Source organism: Dinoponera quadriceps, unplaced genomic scaffold (assembly GCF_001313825.1).
Source record: "Dinoponera quadriceps isolate SergipeBrazil2010 unplaced genomic scaffold, ASM131382v1 scaffold1395, whole genome shotgun sequence".
In the NCBI taxonomy this organism is placed as follows: domain Eukaryota; kingdom Metazoa; phylum Arthropoda; class Insecta; order Hymenoptera; family Formicidae; genus Dinoponera; species Dinoponera quadriceps.
In genome coordinates, this window is record NW_014556488.1 from 1,840,926 (window position 1) to 1,862,889 (window position 21,964).

General features: G+C 48.6%; 1 protein-coding gene across 1 annotated transcript in view; it reads left to right on the plus strand.

Annotated features, from left to right (window-relative positions):
- Positions 1-21,964, plus strand: part of LOC106747787 (cadherin-related tumor suppressor) — a 90,809-nt gene that overhangs the window by 52,505 nt on the left and 16,340 nt on the right. The window contains exons 2-7 of the mRNA XM_014625687.1: positions 10,171-10,530; positions 16,000-16,236; positions 18,452-18,841; positions 19,256-19,669; positions 20,226-20,558; positions 21,085-21,262. Coding sequence (XP_014481173.1) covers positions 10,171-10,530; positions 16,000-16,236; positions 18,452-18,841; positions 19,256-19,669; positions 20,226-20,558; positions 21,085-21,262 — 1,912 coding nt within the window. The remainder of the gene's footprint in view (positions 1-10,170; positions 10,531-15,999; positions 16,237-18,451; positions 18,842-19,255; positions 19,670-20,225; positions 20,559-21,084; positions 21,263-21,964) is intronic.

A 21,964-nucleotide genomic window follows, 5' to 3' on the forward strand; every position in this document is an offset into this window, starting at 1 on the left:
TTCGTTGAAATTTCTCACGTGATCGCAATAAATGAATATGATTTTCGGATTTAGCACACCAACTTGATCTTAAATCACTTTACCAGGTTCAAGAAATATTCCCAAGGTTTCTATTCGCAGACTAGTTATCCGTCCGACGTTAAAATTCGTTCCTGCGTCTGGATAGCGGAACGCTCGCAACTCGGCGGCGAGATTAGCCCTCTCGTGAAGAAGGGAAGAGCTACCGATGTCCTCGAGGCCGTTTTCCCGTGACATATTCCACGTGTAACGGACATTTAAGCCGCGCGTTGCGGTCTACCGCGACATCTCGGCCGTTCAGTGGGTCCCTCCGGGTCTCGCCGCACGCTCGCGAAAGTCCTCTGGATCCACGGGGATGCAAGAGAAGGCTGCTGAGGACGGGCTCCGAGAACGGGGTGCCGGTGAGAAAAACAAAACGAGACCCTATAGGCGAGACCGCAGAGGAAACTTGGAGGGCTTCCTTGTCGAAGGGTACCGTCCTCCCCCTCCAGCACGCTCGCGTCCCCCGTCGCCGAGTGTACGACCGTTCCTCTTTTTTTTAATTGCATCCTCGAGACACGGTGGAAAAAAGGCAGCGCTGCAATATCCCATATGCGAAGATGCATCGTCCTCGGACGACGCCTCTTTGACAACCTTAGACCCCTAACCAACTGGAAATGCGATTCTTCTTCAGTTTACACTTTCGCTCGTCCCTTTTGAACTTTCAACTCCTCGACGATTCCTCGTTTACAGTTGAGACGCCATTTCAGATACTCGTTTGCTTGTTCTTTTTGTTTCGTACTGACTCGCCGGTGGATGTATCGTTTTTAGAAGCTATTCGGATTCGGATGCGCGAAGGGACGACGAAGGAAAACTCGTTAGAAGAATAGAGGAACTGCGGGTTATGGAATATCCCCTAAGGTTTTGTTGAGATGAATGGAATATTATTAAAGATAATTGAAATTAGTTTTAACTAAGTTGTAATGCTAAGTGTTTTTTTATAATATATTCCTAACGGACTTCATTTATTTATAGAAAGTTTAATGTTTTCATCAATTTTCTCGAAGGTAGTTTTCAGAAGGGTAACGTATGAATAGGTCGGATAAAAAAACGGAATACCACTCACTTACCTTGAAAAAAAGTGATTTTTCTCGTATTTCGATGAATATTAAAGGATAGAATAAACTATAATAATTATCATATTACATATGCGACACTCGGGCGGTTTCTTATTTTCTAGTTGACTTGTGGTTTAGATTTTAACCGATGACAATGCAAAAATTGTGTTTCTCTATTTAGTTAATTTTTAAACCGACGGTTTTGCAGCGGTAACTTTTCAAGTTTAACGATTAACCATGGATAAAAAATAATATTTGCATTGCCACCAGGTTAAGCCTAAATCATAAGTTAACCAGAAAACGAAAAACCGGATCTTAACAGGCTAGAAATCGTATTCCATATTACCCGACTATTCCACCCGCGTTTTCTCTAATCGCGCGAACGAGTGCGAAAGAGGGAGTAATCGTTGATTCGGATTATCCGGATTATCCGAAATCGCGAAGGATCGGCCGCGAGTGTCCCATGAAACCGCGAGGGTATCACCACGAGAGGCGAAACCGCGGTAATCGGCGGCACGGCAAGGGGAGAGGGGAGAGGGGGCGCGCGATCCGCGGAGAGAAGAACGAAGTTCAAGGACACCGGGGCCGGATTCCTCTCATCGTCGCCTGTCAGATCCCGACGGACGAAAATTAATACGCCCGATCCTCCTGTGACACAATGTTGCAAACGATGCGATCGGCGAATACCTGCCGGCCCGTTGATCGGTGCGCATGAGATATGAGGACATTGTGACTTTACCCGTGTCCCGACGAAGTCGCAAATTCACGTTATCGATCGTCCGCGATGTCAGCGGGCCGGCTGGTCTCAAAGTATTTTCGTCTCCTCTTATTTGAGCCCGCGCGCGTTCACTCGTTCGTATTGTGCGCGATGATCCTCCATCGAAAGAGAGAGAATGAGAGAAGGGGAGGGGGGCGGGGGGAGGGGAAGGGAACCGTCAGTGCGCGAGTCGTTCCACATTCGCGCACCGACGAACCTTCCGATACCGCGAAGGGACGCCGATTAGACCGCTATTCTTCACCCTCTCTGCGTTTATTTTTCTAACGATCAAACGCATCTCTAGAGGCACCTTCTCATCGTCGCTGATTAATCATTCCGAATGTTCCCCGGTAACGCGTTAATTACCCCGTACAGCCGAGGGAGAGGGAGAGAGAGAGAGAGAGAGAAAGTTGAACCGTCGAACCCTTCAGGAGAAATCAAGGCAGATCGCGTCTCGATCTCCTCGTGTCATGAAAAAAATCTCTTCGAATCGCTCATAGTCTCTCTCTCTCTCTCTCTCTCTCTCTCTTTTCCTCTTTTTGCACGCGGACATGACGCGATGCGACGGGACGAGTAGTTGTTGTTGAGACATTCCAGGACACGCTGTACGAGTGATATGACAGGGAAGGGGGGGGGGGGAAGGGGCTATTAACGATTGATGGGAACAGTTCGCCGCGTGGCCTATGGCATTTCGAGCGGCGGGATATGTATGCGCGTTGCCGTGGATCCTGACGTGGACGTATCTCGTGCCACCGTTGAATGACAGTGTCGTGGCTCGGAACCCTGGAAACAAAGCTATTAGTCCTAAGCACCGTGGATATATATCTTATTGTCTCCGCGCGCGCGCGCGCAGCCGTTATACGGAATTACAGCACGCCCTTTAAGTGGCCTACGGGATCCAACGGCCGGCGGCGCGCGAGGGTCGTTATTAGCCGCGGAATGCCGGCGCTCTTCGACTTCCTCTCCTTCTCTCTTTCTCTCTCCCCCCCCCTTCATCTTCCTCTCACGAGCGCTCTCGCGGAAAACGCATTTCGCTCTAACGAAACTATTACCGCCCATAGCGGCCCGCGCAGCCAAATGAACGATGGTAACGCGATTATGCTTTCCCGCGAACACGCCCGCGAGTTCACGGCGAGAGAGTTACAAAAGAGCCCCGACTGGCGAACGTGTGTAACTTTTTTCTCAGAGCGGGAATGTGAACAGCGAAAAGTTCCGCATGAACTTGACGGCTTTGGCGGTCATGCGACTTCTCGAAATGTCGGGAATTCATTTTTCACGTTTTATTACCGAGAGTGCACAATTACGTGATGGACTTTTCTGAGCGGGGAATGCACATAGTAATTTTGTTGCGTTGTTGAAAAAGTTCCGCTGAAATTGTGTGTTACTTTAACACGGGGGATGTGTTGGAAAGTGCGCAAATGTAATGTTAAATTAACATATTCGTCTTATCAACGTATGTTTTGACAAGTCGCGAGTGTGTGAATTTAACGTTATATTTGTGTACTTTCTCACACATTCTTCGTTTCAAGTAACACAAAATTTCAGTGGGCCATTTTTAACTATTTTTCACCGTGCGCAAATACCAATTCTCGATTCGTAGTTCGTTCTGACAAACGAACGGCAGCGAGCGAGGGGGGAAAAGAGAGGGAGAGAAGGAAGAGGAATTCATTAGGTTCTGAGAAAACGGCATCTTAATTAATCACTTAAAAAAATTACGACTGCTCGATTGTGTGGGAGAGAGAGTGTCGGGGGCTACGAGGAGGAACGGGCGCAGCCGCGCGCGTAATAACCGGCTAATAATTACGTCGCGATAACGCTACATCGTTGCAACCGCACGCTCTCGTCGCTCTCGAGCGCGGCTGGCAACCGCGAGGCGTAAAGCAACCATTAGCAGATACACATCGCGAATTTTCGAATCCCACGCGAGCGGCGGTCATGCGGGTAGCGGAAAATCGCGCGTTAATCGCGCGAACGGCTACGATCCGCCTGCCTCTCTTCGCGATCCGCGAGTTCTTTCGCGCGCGATCCCGCTCGCGGTTATCATTAACAACCAGCCAGGTGAATCTCCAATACCGCAAGCGCGTTCTGAATCGTATTTTGAATCGTGTTCTGAGTTTAGTCGACGACGACCGGCACGAATCCTCGCATCGGAATTTAGAGTCAACGAGTGCCGAACGGCTCGAGGAATCCCGACGAGCTTCCAAGATAAATCATCTTTCTCCGTTATACTTAATATGTATTGTCCCACCCTTCGAGTCCCCTCGAATTTCCCCGTCGCACGACAGGAGAGCCGCCAGTCCCGCATAGAAAATTGTCTGGCGTCCAATGGAATTTATTACGATTTTCCAAAAAAAAAAAAAATGATGGGTTTTAATTGGGAATTCAAGATTAGAAATGTAATGTTTCAAAAATACGATTCTAAGTAAAAAACCCAGACAGATTCCAATTTCTCAGTCGAACGTTTACCCAGAGTGTTCTGTTGAAATTTCTATTTTATATTTAATAAAATATCCGGAAAGCTCCGGATAAGGAAAATGGGATCTATCTGGTTTCCCACATAGAAAATTTCAGGATCGAAATGAGATCTGTTCCGATTAACCAACTAAATCAAGTTTCGATTATACATGGGAAGCCCAGATAGATTCCATTTGCTCTGGCCAACATTTCCCTAAAGTATTCTTACAAATGAGATAAGAATGGGGTTCCTAATTGGTATCGCAACATGTTACACTTACTTAGGATAAGCTTGGGTAATCTGAACCAGAATCTATACTATACTATACTTGTAAACGTTTGGAAAATTTCCTTACGAGGTTGGCGATCATCAGATGCGTATCTTATTGTCTCCGCTCGTTATACGGAATCGCAGTATACCCTTTAAATCCTCGTTGTCCGCGTTTGATCGTTCTTCTCCTCCTCCACGTCGTCGTCGTCGTGGGTCATGTGGGCCCCCACGAAGACGCGTTATTAATCGGTCGATGTCAGTGGTTCGACCCCTCATAGAGAACCCATAGGAACCCGTTCGGGTAAAAGGGACACAGCGAGGCGAGCGGGGACGAGCTTGCGCACGGGCGAGGAGTATATCGGCCTGCATGCCACGGTCGCGAAGACGGCGAGAGGCGAGCCGGGGAACGTGAAGGGGGGGCCGTCGGGAGGCGGTGGACCCGGGAGCGGCGGGACGCGCGGGCGAGCGGGGCCAGCGGACCCCAGAAGAATGGGACTCACTTCGTGCATGACCCAAAGAAACCCCCGCTGAGCGACTCGATCCGATCCGCTGATCCCCGACCGCGCTGACGCAGATACCATCTTTCCTTGCACTCCGAATGCTCTCCGGGCGTTTCTTACCGCCCATATACCGCGCGCTCTCGCGTCGAACGAAGGGAAAGAAAGAGCGAGAGATCGGCTGAAAGAGCGAAGGAGAAAAGGTAGAGCGCAGCGAGCGAGACAGAGAGAGAGAGAGAGAGACGTCGGCCGAGAGAAAGAATGAGAAAGAGAGTGAGAGGAAAGGGTGGGATCGCAGCCGAGAGACAGCTATACGACCGCACTGATTTGTCTGCTTATTGTTGCCGTTGCCTCGTTGCTCGTTGTTCCTGTTCGCTCGTGACGATGACGTCGAGTGTCGCGGCCACTCTCGCTCGCGACAACGACGAGAAAGAGAGAGAGAGAGAGAGAGAGAGAGAGAGAGAGAGAGAGAGAGAGAGAAAATTCGAGAGGGACGGAGAGAGAAAGCGAAAGAAAAGGAAAAACAGGAGGAGAGAGAGAGGTTGTAACGCACGAAGCGGCCGGAGTCTCGAGAGGTTGGAAGTTTCGGCGCGACTCGGCGAGGTTCACGCGGCGTTTCCCCACGCCGGTGACTTCGACGCCGGTGATTTCAACGCCGACGCAGGAAAGACGGCCTCGCGCGAGACACGTTTCTCCACGCCCGCGAATAGGCGCTACCTCTCTGCCCCGAGTCGATGTAAAATCCATTTAAGGGGTGTTTATTTGAGGTCGCTCGGAGTATTTCGGCCGAAGGACGTGTCAATGGAGGCGGCGGGTGTCTCCCGACAATTCAACCGCACACCATTCCGAGATCGCTGTTCGAGGAGCGGAGAGTCCGATCGGAAATTTTTTTTTATCTCTCCCGATGTGCCGCGCGAATTCTTACATTTTTATTGAGAGAAGCAGCAACTTTACGGCTTCTCTCGGCTGTGTACTCTGTAGGCGTGATTGCGAAACAATATTCAGGAATTTTCTAATTATGTTAATTAGGATCAGAGTTTTGTGTGTGTGTGTGTGTGTGTGTGTGTGTGCGCGTCGACGCGTAAAATATAATAGTCTATGTCTACATGTAATACATACACAATGCAAACTATAAACTAACATGTCTGCTGTGTAGAGGCTATGAGAAATCTTTGAACTGTCATGCAATCTTTGCATTGTGCTATGCAGTTTATTATATCTTACATAGCTTACATTGTGTATATGACAAAAAATTCGTGTAAACATCACGTAGTGTACAGTGTACGTAAAATATCCATGTAGACGTAACCTTCAAATCTATGGCGCAACCCTGATTGGGTCTGGCGCGGTAGGTAACATTGATGCAATCGGAGCCAAGGCTGCAAGTATGCGCATCGCGACGGTCTCCGCATTAACTAACGCTGAATTAGCGAATTATTGTTTCCCCCCCCGGGGCAATTACACAGTCGCGCGTTACTTATTCCAAGAGACGCGGGGCGGCGGAGACTGAGTTAATTAGAATTACCGCCGACCGGCGTTGGCGGCTGATGCAATCGTTCGCAAATGGCGGGTTCGCGGGCGGTAGTTGAGAAGCTGCCGCGGCAAGTGAGCTTACCCCATTACCGACGAATCAGGGTGGCATCCTTCCGTGAGCCATTGTTCCCTCCTGCTGTGTCCTTCCTTATTTCCCTTGTTCTTCTCTTTTCATTGCTGGCTCGCGTGACATATAATTGACATAAACGACGACCGCTATAATTTTAAGGTTCCGGAAAAACCGGTTTTTCCCCCATTTTTTCGCGGATTTTCTCAGTTTTATATCTTTCGTACGAAAAAAGAAAAAAATAAATGTAACCTGTGAATTTCTCTCAACGAATTTTCTTACCCTTGGAACAGAAACCGAAGAAATATATGAGAAAAAATAAGAGAAACCGATTTTTTTTCGAAACTCTAAAACTATAACGAATGCATCGATAAATTGTGCGTCTCGTTGGGAATTGTGAGAATCGTTTAATACCGTGCGATTAACGTCGATCACCGGTGGACGGCGAAGCGCGTTATTTACGCGGCAGAGGCGTTCTCGCTGCCTGAAATAAGTGTCGGTTCGTTTCGTCGGCGGGCAACATTCATGCACGGGTGGCGGAGATTTCACAACAATTCGCACCGTTGTCGCGTCATTAACGGGCCGTCGAACATACGACCGACCGATAAGGCCTTATCTCCGCGAATCGTGCGAACTATGATCGTGCGAAACTATATTTCGAGTTAAGATACGCCACGTAGCTGTTTAATACGGACTGTCGATAGCCGGTCGCGCTATTAATGACACGCCGGCTCTCCTATAATTACCGAAGACGCGGTGGACCCGCTTCGATGGACTTTGCATAAATTTACCTCGAACGCCGTCAAAGTAGCCCCCCCACCCCATACCTCTCCCCCTTCCGCTCGGTACACGCGAATACATTAGGCAAACGAGACCGGGGCCCGGGCGGCTCGTTATCGATATCCCTTATCGTCTCGATTTTTTGCACCGACGCTGTTCGTAACAGTTATTGGCTTAACATTCGATGAATTGCGAGCGATCGCCGTTCTTGCGGTTGGTAAAAAATAACGAGGGAGAATAAAGACGAGAAACACGTCTCCCCCTCTCTTTCCCTCACTCTGTCGTTTTTTCGGGTGTGCAACCGCCGCTCGACGATCGAACTATAAAAGTTCCAGGTAACGTAATGTCTCAATAACGCGCGAGAAACGCACTAAGTCGATCCTCGTGGCCGGGATCGCCTACGACGACGCGACACGAGTCGATCACGCGTTGCATAAGCGCATAAGTTCATCCGGGCGGAGAGATCGAGTACATCTGGGTTACACGCGATTTACAGCGGCAGCCAGCGAGATCTCGCGACGATTTATTTTCACTTAATCCGTCTCTCTCTCTCTCTCTCTCTCTCTCTGTCCTTCTCAGGAGAGCTCTCTCGACTTACATTTCGTCATCCAGAAACGTCGTCTCGTCGGCGATAGGCGCTCCTAGACATTCGAGAGCAATAATCGATGGTAACCGTTCCATCAATGACAGGGGAGGTCCGACTAATTACTAGGAAGACAGATGCGCGCCTTCGGGATCGCCCGTTACATAAAGCTCCCTGAGAAATATCCGCGTATTTATTCGTCGACGGGATTATGTACACACAAGAATCACCACGGCCGAGGTTACCGTGTGGCCATAAAAGAAAAACGATTCGCGCCTCTCTTCCGCGAAAGAGAGAGAGAGGAGTGACTCACACGAGAAAGTATTTTAATCGAGTCTTCCTTCTTTCTCTCTCTCTCTTTCTCTTTCTTCCTCTCTCCCTCTCCCCTGTTAAAGCTTCGAGCAAAGCTTGGAAATTGCAATAGAGGATTCGCATAATTTACGCGTATGGAAACGTTCAATAGGTGTCGTTAGCAAATATGATTATCGCGATTGATTTACTTCTCGTTACGGTATATTCCAATCTAAATTTCGCTTCTATATTAATCCCTCCATCGAACTTGAAAGATCGATGAAGAATGTCGAGATATTATACTATACAAATTATCGTCTTGCCTTGATGCAGCATTATAGTGTAATGCTATAATGGCTATAATGGTGGTATTTTAATGGCTCTAATTATACAGTTCAACAAAAGATAATTTTTTTCGGACATCAGATTGAGACTAGTCATTTCCAACAGTTTTTTGGACGCTGAATACGAATCCGGCTTCCAAATTTCTCTATTACGTCACAATTTTGAGAAACTTGCAATGGAAGTTGCGAAAGATTATTTCCACGTATTTTATCATACTATAACTACGATATGTGACGTGCTGGAGAAGTTTCATTGCGATCAAAATTAAATACATTGTCAGGTCCTGCAGCCCTCAAAAAGATTTTTTTTGTGTCTATAGCTATGATTAATAAGATATTCATGTTTCAATATGCGGTGTGTTGCGGAAAGGCTGTAAATTAGATCATCGACGATTTACCAAATATCTTTCAACTATATATTTTTTTTCAATTTAAGGATTTTTTATACGTCGCTGAATACGATGTCCCAGTCAACAATTGAAAATAAATTTTCGCAACAATTCGGACATTCTTTAAGTTTCGACATTCGCCATATTGAATCCACAGTTTCGAATTTGTCAATTTTGATATCGGATTTGTATTCAGCGATCTACAGAACCTGATGACGACGCGTGCATGGTCGCCCGAGCGCGACCATAACGATAAACACTCTCAAAACATTACGCGAAGCCTCACTTTGACATTTGAACGTATCTTTCTTTTCACTTCTGTCTAAGCTATCTTAGTTACTGTACCGAAACGAGATCTGAATTTATATCTCTCCGTCAACGCAAAACTGCCGTCCGTACATTGACTGAACTCCCTCCATTCCCGCATTACTTGCTTTATCAATAGTTCGCTCATCCCTCTCTCTCCCCCCACTCTCCGATATACTGCCTATTGGTAGTCACATAAACCTTGGGCCGCTGACGTGACTGAGAATTTAATGAAATGAGACATGCACAAGCGGGATCGAAAAACCGACTTTCTCACGAGTCTTCGCATGCGTACCGTGACTGCGCGTGCGCTACGACGTTTCCTCCGCACATAATTACGTCCTCGGGGTCGAGCCGAAACCTCGCGAATTTTTTCGGCTTCCCCCGATCGCGGAAGATTCGTCTCTCGGCCCCTCCCTTCCCCCCCCCCCTCCGTTTCCCTTGAGATATTCTCGTCTCGTAATAATGATCCTCGCGCGAAACAAGAGATCCGACGATAAAATTACTCGAGTGTCTCGCTTCTGAAGAAGGGTTCTCCCTTCTACGATGCATGTCCTTCGCGCGACGATCGATGACATCGATCGATAAGCCACGTCGATTCGGTCGGAAACACGAAAATTCTCTCCCCGACGACGACGACGACGACGTTCCCCTCTGAGCTCGACGTTTCGTTTGTATACACACCGTCGAGTCACCACCGATGACTTGATCGCCCGGACAGAGCCGATAAGACGTACGACTCGCGAGCGACTTACCTGTAATTGTTACATTTTGATTGTACAGGTGCACGTGAGAGTGTTGGACAAGAACGACGTGGCGCCTACGTGGGGTCCGGGCTCGTGGAAATTCGATATCTCCGAGGAGGCGCCGCCGCACACCGTGATCACCGTGCTCAAGGCCGACGATCCGGACACCATAGGCACTCTGACCTACACCCTGGTGCCGAATCATCGTCTCGGGTCGAACGGTAAGCCCGAATCCGCGAACGACGACTACGACGCGGAGAATCAATTCAACCTCGACTCGTCCACCGGCCAGTTGAGCCTCGCTGAGGCCTTGGACAGAGAAACGAAGGAGAAGTACCTGTTGAAGGTGCGCGCCGACGATGGACTGCAGCACAGGGACATCGTGCTCACCATACATGTGAGTGCAACGATACGTCTTTAGATAACCATATAATTAAGTGGCTATTATCGTGTGATTATCGGTCACCGGTGCTTCACGACCGTGAAAATTTCAACATTAACGTTCAATTTCTGGACATTAACACCAAGCTGTCACAGCGACAGATTACCGATTCTACATAGAAAAAAAGTACCGGATTCAATCAATTAATTACTCCAATACTCCTTGGTAGGTTTTTACTTGGATTAAGTAATATTTACTTCATCCAAGTAAAAATTTCCTGGTAGAAATGCACGCAATTTTCCTGGACACCCATCCGGTTACTGTCTAGTATTAGTGCATTCTCATTAGTTGCAACAATATTGCGTAAGATCTTGATAAAGTCTTATTTCAGAGATATTTCTAGAACAAAACTGTCCGTTTTCTATGAGCAGCAGGTTCGCTTATTAATCAATTGATTAATTTTTTGTCCATTTATTATTCTGTTTTCGTCCAGCGAATGCAGTTCAGATTTTGCGCATCTTTTGCGCGAAGTAACTGCAGGAAAAGCGCTATATCCTGATTAGGATCTTAAGTAGTTTTATTCTTCAGTTGTTAGACGGAAGTTGATATAATTATCCAGTAACTGCTCAAAAAATAAAATTTCTACGAGGGTTTGCTAAGGAGTAATTATTTTCTCGAATCTAACACTCTTTTCCCGCGTGTCTTTATTTTTGTTTTTTGCGTTGTATCACTTATCTATCAGTTTTTCGGCACCATAAAGTTATTATTAACCGCCCGTATTGTTGTTATTATCATCATATACTGCTGTGAGGCGTAGTTCCGCTTCTCTGAATGATGAATAAATAATACGCAACAAGGATCAAAAGGAAATAAATAACAAATCAGTAATGATGACCGGTTAGAAAGTTCTAATAACCTACATCGCGTGTCGAGGCTGTTCTGCCGGTTAGTGCAGCACACACATGGCGCAGATGTTGCGCGTGAAATGTCCTCTGTCAGCTTTTTCTCCTACCGTCGTAATTGCCTCACACTCGTCTCGATATGTGTCCTCGCGTTTGTGGGCGTTTCGTCGAGTGAAAATTCCGAAAAACTCCGAGGAGCCTCGCGCGTATCTTCTCGTGCGAAATTGGTTCCACCGCAGGACTGCTCGCGCGTGGCGGATCCTTCGCGAGGAGAAATTAGCCGGTGCCATTTGCTCGCGACCGAATTCCATCACGAGCGCCGATTATTATTTAACCACGAGGGGATTCGTCGATATGAAGCAATAGGTTACAGTTATAGTAGGAAGTCGTCGGCGACCTTTCGGCACACGAGGACGTGTCTAATGCATTATCGACTTGACCCCGCGCATTGAGCATTCCTACGGGCCAGGAACAATCGGCCGCTCTCTATCTTCGTCCTGACGATCGCTCGCCTGCCTTCTCGACTCCCCGACAAATGCCATTTTCGATATTTCGCCACGCGGGCATAAGAGAGAGAGAGATAGAGAAATTCTTTTGCACACCGATACGTCCCGGTTACGCTAGTTTTATGTCGCTTGAGAATACCAGCGGTACTTCAGCGTTCGAGAATCGACGCGTTGCGAAACTCACCGTCGCGGTTGATTGTTATTCAAATTGCAGCGAGCGTTCGGAAAAAATCGCGCCTGAGCAACCTGAGACAAACGCGAGAAATACTCTCCGAGAGATTATCGGTAGTCGAAATATCGACGGACACGGATGAAATATTGTAGTAAAAATTGTCACCAAATCTTGTAATGTGGAACCGTGCCGGAATTATAACTGATATTATGATATGTATATTGTAATCTTTAGCGATGTATTCCATTGTATTTTACATCTCTAAAGACCGGGGCACGCTCGAAAGATTACAATAATCTCAGTTATAATTTTGATCCAGCGTTACAGCAGAATTTCGCGGTAATTTTCGCCACAATATCCTCTCAGCGCGCTTTCCACTTCACGTTCTACCCTCCGTCTCTCGTTGCCGTATTAATCCCGAAAATGAAGTGTCTACTCCGGAAACCCTCGACGTCGATAGGTCGGAATATCCACGTGTCCGTTAATACCCCTAATTCTAAGCACGCTACGGCCAGGCGGAATCGCACGCCCGAGAGTATCGCGCGTCCCGCCTTATAATTCATTACGCGATCCCGCCGAAACGATTCGCGGCGATAAAAAACGCGAACCCGGCCCCGGGTAGGCCGTTCGACGAAGGCCCGCGGAGAGGCCCCCGGTCCGGTGGCCCAGGTCGTACCGTCTCCTTTCGGAGACAATCGCAAAAATGATCCTTATGACGTGTAATGGTCGGAATTCCTTTGAGGAACTCGCTTCGCCTGTCTTTCGCCCACTCGCTCGTCCACTCGTTCTCGCGCCCGCTATTCTATCCAGCTCCCGAAGGCAAGGAGAGGAATGCCAGAACCGATCATAGCTCGGCGGTTTCGGGGCCCCCGTAAAAGAGGGCCCGCTATTGCTCGACAGTTGCGGAATCTGCCCCTTCTGCCCTCTTATATCTGGTCCTCTTGTCCTCTCTCTCTCTCTCTCTCTCCATCCTCTCTACGCTATTTCGCGCTCCTCTCGCTAAGTTCAAGCGATCTCCCCGGACCCCTTCGGGGAGAATCACTTTTTCATCTCCTTCTTCGATTCCTCTCCTTCGATTCTTATCCTCGTCGCACCGTTCTCGTTCGGAAGAGGAGAAGGATAAGACACACGTGGCGCAGCGACGGCGAGAGGCTGTCGCTACCCGGAATAACACGCTCCATAGTTGAAAAGTCGCCCTCTCTCTCTCTCTCTCTCTCTATCTATCTATCCATCTATCTATCTCCCTGCGCGTAGAGTCATTTTGAAGAAGTACCTCGGTCCGAGGAGTATCGAGTCCGTCCTTGAGATTCCTCTCCTGCGAGACTCTCCATATCGCGCTCGTCCCGTCGGATTTACGCGCGACTCGAGTACCTCGACGACGCGCTCGAGACTCGGCGCGACGCCGGGCGTCGTCTGTGCACGAAGATATCTCAATGCGCACCTCCGGCTTACTCCAGTCAGCAGGACTTGTTTCCGGCTTCACCATCATCACCGGATCATCGCCGGACACTCCATTACACAGGCAGACATCAGCGATGTGAGCGCGCTTTTCTGCCGCCTCGCGACATGTCTCGCTCGCGGAATCTGGGCCCCGTTCTTCGGCCACCTCCGGCCCCCGCGTGGGTCCCGTCCCTTCGTCCCCCGTGCAGGTTCAAAGCGCCTCTCCTCCTCTGTCTTTCTCTCTCTCTCTCTCTCTCTCTTATAACTCGTCCTCCTCCACCCCGTCGTCAGCGATCCTTTTTCTTCGTCTTCTCCTTTCGCTGGCCCCTCGTCATCCGCCGCCGTCTCGGGACACCGTCGCTTTTTGCAAACGTCTCCGGAGTCCTCCTTAATCAAACCGTGCCCACCTTCGCCGCTTGTACTCCGGTACCGCGCGGCGATCGCTCGCCGATCTTGGAAACGCTCGCCGAGCCACGAATTATATCCCCGATGGAGACGCAGGATCGCGCAATTCGGTGTACGTCGCTTCTCTCACGTCGTGTCGTCGACAGACGACGACGCATTTCCAATCCGTTCGTCCCGTCTAGCGAACGATGAAAGGAGATAATATGCAAAGCCGCTATCACGATGTCTTGTTTCGGCTCGATTTACTGAGAGATAAATTTAATTAAATTGGCCCCGGCGCGATAGTAGCCGCGCTCGCGCGTGCTCATCAGAAAGAGGCCGCTGCGGGAATAATGTAATTTACATACTTCTCTCTCACCGTGCGCGCGCGTATACACGCATGCGATCGTGCGTGATCGTTGCGTGACGTCATCGCATCGCGCGTCGTTGAATTATCGTCCGTATTTCGGGAACGATGCGACACGACGTTAGAAGGAGAGAGAGAGAGAGAGAGAGGGAGAGAGAGGCCGTTCGGATTTGACAAACGTGCAGAAAATGCAAATCCACCCTTTGCGGAAATGTCAGTCCGCCGGTCGTTCGGATTCGCGCGACGAAATCCTCGGACGATAAAAAGGCAGAGAGACAGCTCCGGGAATTGAGGCATCCGAATCGTTAATCGCCGTGTTAATCGTCTCGTCGCTGTTGTAGAAGAGAAAGAAAGAAAGAAAGAGAGAGAGAGAAAGAAACGAAAAAGGAAGAGGAAGGAGAGAGACAAACACTCGTGGGGGAAACGTTGAAACGCGTAACAAAAATCCTGTTTAGCGTTACTTATTATTCGCCCTCCCCCCGACCGAGAGGGAGTCGTCCTTTTTATCCTTGCCTGCGCGTCCTGCGTTTCATCGTCGCGCTGATCGATCACAATGAGCGCATTGTTACATGGATAAATAGCCCGCGGGGCCTGAGAATATTTTCTCGTGCTCTGTGGGGCTACCGCGGGCGGCAGAGAGGCAGAGGGAGAGAAAGAGAAAGAGAAGGAGTAGAGAGAGAAAGAGAGAGAGAAAGGGAGAGAGGGAGAACGAGAGGGAGAGCGAGTACAATAATTCGAAGACGAATGAGGCGAGCGTGAGCGGCGCGAATATTTCCGGTGGCGGCCGGTGTTTACCCAAGAATGACGTCGAGTGCGCGTATTCGAGCCACCGGCCGATTTTATTCGCCGAGTGTTTATTTTAAGATCGCACGTACGGTTTCCGGGTCTATTAAGAGGCGCGCATGTACGCTCCTCGGCACGACCGTAAATCTTTTCTACGCTTTCGCGCGAGGGACGGAGCGACGAAGGGCGCCGACGCTCGAAATGAAAGCAACTCACCTCGAGACTGTTCCTTCGAGACACGGCTCTCCAAAGGGGAGAGGGGAAAAAAGTTCCCGTTCTCGGAAAGGAAATTCGACCGGCGTTTTGAAGCGTGTCAACGCGCGGGATAAAAAGCTCAGTTCGTGTAACGGGATGCGTACCGGAGGCGAAAACCAGGTGATGAGAAACGGTATCGCTGTTATCGCGACCGGGAATGTTCATTGTCATTTCTTTTTCTCAGCTGCTTCGAAACTCGGCTGAGATAACTGAAAACGTTTGATTGGACCCTCCTGAAACCTCCTACAGGAATCAGTGTTATGTATTTATACTAAAGTATAAGTAAATCTGAGATAGGCCGAAAATCATTGCAATGCAGGCACTGACGTCTGGTGGTGAAATTGAGGAATTTTCATTACCCCCCTAAATTTTAGTAATTCATTTTCATAAAGCATTGCTAATGCTTCGTCATTGGTTTTTAATTACCGAACATATATTGTAGCTTTTTTGTGGAATATAGACTTGTGCATCAATTACGTTTTTCTACCCTTATAATTTTCATAATTTAATTATTCCCCTCTTACTGAAATTTAGGGGGAGCTCCCCCTGCCTCCCCCTGGCTATCTGTGTACATGAATCAAAATTTGTCCGCGCGTCTCTTCACCTTCGCGTCATCAATGACACGAGATTTCATCGGTATGTTAAATTGAAGAGAAATCTCGGAAACTGTTTCAGGTTACCGACACCAACGACAACGCGCCAACCTTCCAAAGCACGGCCTACTCATTCGACGTCCCAGAGAACGTGCCGAGGGGTAGCCGCGTCGGCCAAGTCGTCGCGATGGACGCCGACGCTGAAGGACCCAACAGTCAGTTGAGCTACGTGCTGATCTCCGACTGGGCAAACGACGTGTTCTCATTGAACCCGAACACCGGCGTGTTCACGCTCACCGCGAGCCTCGACTACGAGCAGGTATGGTCTCGACCGTGTATATGTAACTCGGAACACGAACCAGAACAACGATACTTCATATTTCACTTCGTTTCGTATTCATTTTGTTAAATCTTATCGTGTCATTCATACACACATTCATATTCGATGAATTTGAAGCCATTGTACGTTGATATTATCGTGAAACTCGAAATGTAACCTCAATGCATGAAATATAACAATAGTACTTCATAATTTCACGTAAACGGCGAATTCTATAAGCTACAAACTCTTTACTCCATTTAATTTTAACTTAACGTAACTATACACCGATAAAAAAAAAGACTTAAAAATTGTATTTGTGAAATACAAAATTTATTTCATACAAGTAAACGTTTACTTGAATATAGCGAAATAAAATTGTATTCCTAGCGAATAAACCAATTAGTGAGAAAACTCAGGTATATCTCGCAAAAATATATTCCGTCATCGCCGTCGAATTTTGCCCTAACCGGTGAATTTCGTAGAAAATGTCACGAGAAACATTTACTTCACAAAATTTCAATTTCTCTCTCCCAGTGTAGTCTTTCCACTTTTATTAAATTTTATTGCGTCGTTCTCATACACATTCGGCCGGTTTGAAACTATATATGTAGACGTATCGTCGGAGGAATGTCCGTCATAAAAGGGATGCGCCGGAGGAGGAACGGCCCCGAGACGAGAGTGCTGAAGTTCCGTTTAGATAAAGTCGGAACTAAAAGACGTACGCGTATCCGCTAAAACGTGTCGGACTGAGCCCGAGGCAGCTATTACAAGCGGGGACACGCCTCTCCACAGTCTCCCGCGCGCACCTATTATAATAGCCGCGGAGGGCAACGCTAGAATTTAGGGTTTAACGCTAGAACATAGAGTCGGACAGATCGATGAACAGACAGTCACTAATGGCGGACCGGTGCTGCATTTCGGAGACAAGCCATACTTAGACTCCCCGGCCGCGTTACGGACTGACGCAGTAGCGTAAACCCGATGGAACCTCGGACGATCCCCTTTAAGCAAGATAGACGGCGGAGAGCGGGGGGTATGGCACGGTTTCGAATCATTTTTCTCGACCCTCTTTTCTCAACTGATTACACACGGGAAACGATTTCTTTGGATTTAACGAAAGTGAAAAATGAAAAATGAACGCGAAAACTCCGAAATATGTTTCTCACTTGTCCAGATGAAAGATGAATTATTTGAGATAATTCGGCATGCTGCGTTAACAATACTTGCTTTGAAGATCTGCGACTAACGATACGCGTTCGGAAGATCTGCGCGCGGATGAAACGTTGGCCTTGTGCTTTATTATTAGCTCAATCGTGTTTACCCCGTTATTATTCCACGCGACGGAGATGTTAACGTTATCGCGATGATAATAACGATACATCGACGGTTTCGTAACTTCAGGTTCGTTGGCTACGCCACTGTCTTACGCTCTCTTACGACACGCATGTGAGAGCACGGCGGGGGAGCGTGTTAGTCACGGCTCCTATCCAGGAATAGGACTAGAAAGAGTAGCGAAGGGATACGCGAGAGGAGCGGGATAAGGGTAGCTTATAGAACCCTTCATTAACGTAATGCCCTTCCAGATACGCGTTCCGGCCGACGTCATTACGGGGGCCATGAAGCGCGCGTATCGTGTACGCGCGTGTATGCGAAAGCGCATCGGAAACAAAGAAATAGCACGGTGCCGTGCGCCGAAACTGACATTTTAGTCCTTGCAGAACGGTTAAGTGCGGGTCTTAAAAGGACCTGTTACCGGACGATTTATAACAGGGGCAAACGTTAATCCTCGCGCAGTTTCGGCGCACCGAATGCGCGCGCGCGGCTGTGTCCGTCCGAGGAGGGAAAGAGAGAGAGAGAAAATCTCGCCTTCGCGTCCATCTCTCTCTCTCTCTCTCTCTCTCTCTCTCTCTCTCTCTCTTCGTGCACCTTGTCCTCCTCTTTTTCTTCTTTCTCGAAATTAGTCCGGGCTTTTTAACAGAACCATAAAACCAATCGCCGCAACCCTTCGTTGTGTAACGCTTTGAAAAGAAATCCCGTCCGTCGAGGCGGACAGAACGACTACCTTCCTCGAGGAAAACTCGATCTCTTCGAGGTAGTCGGGAGAAATCGTTCCTCGTAAAATTCTTCTAACTGGGGGGGACAGTTACGTAAGAATAACTATCGGGAGATGCCGAGAGTTAGTAAAGATGACCGATGTATCTTCTCGCACCAGGTGCAGCACTACATCCTGGTCGTGCAAGCGACGGACGGCGGCGATCCGGCGTTGTCGTCCACGGTGACGGTTTACTGCAACGTCGTCGACCTGAACGACAACGTGCCGATCTTCGAGGTCGGTCCGCACGCTGCCGACATCATGGAGAACGCGACCGTCGGCACCCCGGTGCTCACTGTGACCGCTCAGGACCTGGACTCCGGTGACAACGGCAGAGTAATCTACGCCGTCGTCGGCGGCGACGACGATGGTGACTTCGGGGTGAGTGCGAATGGCACCCTCTTCACGCAACGACCCCTCGATCGTGAACGGAAGCCGTTTTACAACCTGGTGCTGAGCGCCACCGACAGCCCGTTGCCGCCCGCCCGGCCGCTCTCTTCCATGGTACAGGTGAGTCTTGAATCCTGGAAATTTGCAGGTCGGAAAAAATGTCGTCACAAAATTATGTCAGTACTGTGTTATGACTTCAGTTTTTTATTTTATTAATATTAACGAAACCCTCGTGAATCGAATCGATTTCTCAACATCGTAAGTAGCGCAATATCATATATTACGTTTTGCTCAAAATGTTTACCGCGTAGGGAATGTTAAAGGCTTAATGCTTTACCCTTCGATACTCGAGGCAGAAAGTTTCGGGATTTAGACTCGCGATAAGATTTCCGGCGCGAAAGAAAATCGACGGCCGAGGTCGGCCGAGAAGGCCTCATAATGAGAACATGTACATCGAAGCCGGTGTCGATGACAGCTGCTCTTCCTAATTCCGAAGCAGCCACACGTTGTTACCTACCATTCCTCGTGCGACAGGTGACGGTAGTGTTGTTGGACGTGAACGACATGTCGCCTGAGTTCATATCGCCCACAAAGATATCGATAATCGAGAACGCGCCGAGCAACACGGTGGTGATGTCGATCAAGGCCGTCGACCGGGACGAAGGTCGGAACGGCTACGTGGAGTATTCTCTGGAGAACGACAGTTTGCCGTTTACGTTGGGCACCGTGGACGGGCTTCTGCGCGTCTCCGGGCCGTTGGACCGCGAGCAGACGTCGAACTACACCCTGCAGGTCACCGCCAAGGATCGGGGCGAGCCGCCGAGGTCGTCGTCGATCACCGTCACCGTCGCAGTGCTCGACGAGAACGACAACTCGCCGGTGTTCGACCCCAAGCAATACTCCGCCACTGTTGCCGAAAACGCCAGCATCGGCGCCAGCGTACTCCAAGTCAGTGAGACCGACAAGAATGACAATTTCGAAACAATGAAATTATATAAAATTATGAAAAATCTCCTAATTTAACTTTTAACTTAAATTTTAATTTTTTTTTTACATCAATATTTGATATTGGTTGTTCTAAGTTTGTCATATTGTCTAGCTTGATATGATAATCAAGAAATTGGAAATCAATCGTATACAGAAAAATGTGCTAGATCCAAGTAAATTACTGTAATATTCTTTACCAAATTTTGCTTGGTTCAAGTAAATTTTATTTTATTGAATTAAGCAGATACATTTCACTTGGATAATTTATTTGGAAAATATTTTAGTTGGATCAAATAAATATTACTCCCAAGTAAAAATTTGTTAAGGAGTGTTGCAGTAATTATTTACTTCAATCCAACACTTTTTTCTGCACAGTCATGTGATTGAAGTGATATCTGTAATAATTGCCGAAAGATTTTCATTCTTACTCGCAAGAGTGTTGTACTGAGCTTACTAATCTTTAATTTTTTACATGAGTGATTACCATTCGTTATCGCGATGATTCGTTCGGGCGCAGGTGTCGGCGATGGATCGGGACGAGGGCGCGAACGGTAGGGTGCGTTACAACATCGCGAAGGGCGACGACAATCGGGACTTCACGATCTCTGAGGACGGCGGGGTGATTCGGGTGGCAAAGAACTTGAACTTCGAGCGTAAGGCCAGGTACCACTTGATCATTCACGGTGACGACTGCGCGATGGAGGTCGGCGAGATGTCTCTCCGTGACGTCGCTCAGGTCACCATCACCGTGTTGGACATCAACGACAACGCGCCGGTTTTCCTCGACTCGCCTTATATCGCGCACGTTATGGAGAACATGGTTCCGCCGGGTGGCGGCTTCATCATACAGGTAGGCACAAGAATATTTACTGCGTATTTTAATAGTACAGCGTTAGAATAATAAAAATATTAGGAGAATATTCGAAATGTAAATAAAATATTTCATATATTTCGTTCAATCTGTTAAAATGGAAAACGGAAAGTATCTTAGAAGGTGATCGATTAGGATCTGTTTGTGCTTCCCACTTAAAATCGTATGTTCAAAACATTATACTGTTAACTAAAACCCGCGTAGGTTCCAGAATCCATAATTATTTCGGGAGATCGGACTGGGTCCCGGTTAGATCCCGCGAAATTTTCTATGCGGGGAGCAAATCGATCGAATAAGAACGAGATATCAGGCGCGATAATTTAAATTTTAGCAGGAGGATGAACTCGACCTTACCGGTTGTTTACCGCCGGAGCCTTTACAAACAAAGGAACGTCTTTAAATCGATCGATTTCCTCCTTCTTGCGCGCGCAAATCAACGGTACTTCTCAGCGACGCCTTTTTTACACCAACGAACCCCGTTTTTTCTCGTCCGTCGCCATCGAAGGTCAAGGCATACGACGCGGACACGCCGCCGTACAACGACCAGGTGCGGTACTTCCTCAAGGAGGGCGACACGGATTTATTTCGCATAAACGCGAGCACCGGCGACATATTTCTCCTACGGCCATTGGACAGGGAGCTGATGTCCGAGTACACGCTCACTCTAGTGGCCATGGATACCGGTGAGTTAACGTGTCCATTAACGCCCGATCGGGAAGCCGTCACGTGGACGGCGGCCGCCCGAGTACAACGATATTTCGTGGGGAAACGAACGATCGCAGCGCGCGCGCGCGCGCGCGACTACGAGCGATCACGAGTTCCTCGGGGGATCGTAGGGCTAGATGATACGTCACGATAACGAATACCATCCTCGTTAACTAACTTCGACCCGATTGCCGTTGGCCACGTCGAGAAACGCGCCGCCGAATAACCCCCGATCCCTCGACCGTCCTCCGACGGAACGGCCCGGCGAAGTGTCATCCCGCTCGGGATTCGCGGCGCATAGACCAGCGAGAGACGATAGACGATGTACGCGGTGGGTTTAAGTAATGAGCGGTAATATACAAATTGGATATAAATTTGTGGGTTGTTCGATGAGATTCTTTAAGCGGTGGGCAGTTCCTCCCTCTTAAGCCTTTTTTCTCTCCTTCCTTCCTCTTAGAAGCCGGTAGTCCTCCCCCGGTCCCTCCCCAGCCTTCACCCCCGATCTCCCCCTTCCCCCTTCCTTCCCGACCCGCTTCCCCCCGTCGGCCGGTGGCTCGATGGCCCAATCGGTCCCCGGCGAGGTAGACAAGCCTGCAGAGTTATGACGCGCGATTATGATAATCGGTCTCGAATGCCTTCCTCCCTGCCTCGACGCTGCTCTGTCCTCTCCCCCCCCCCTC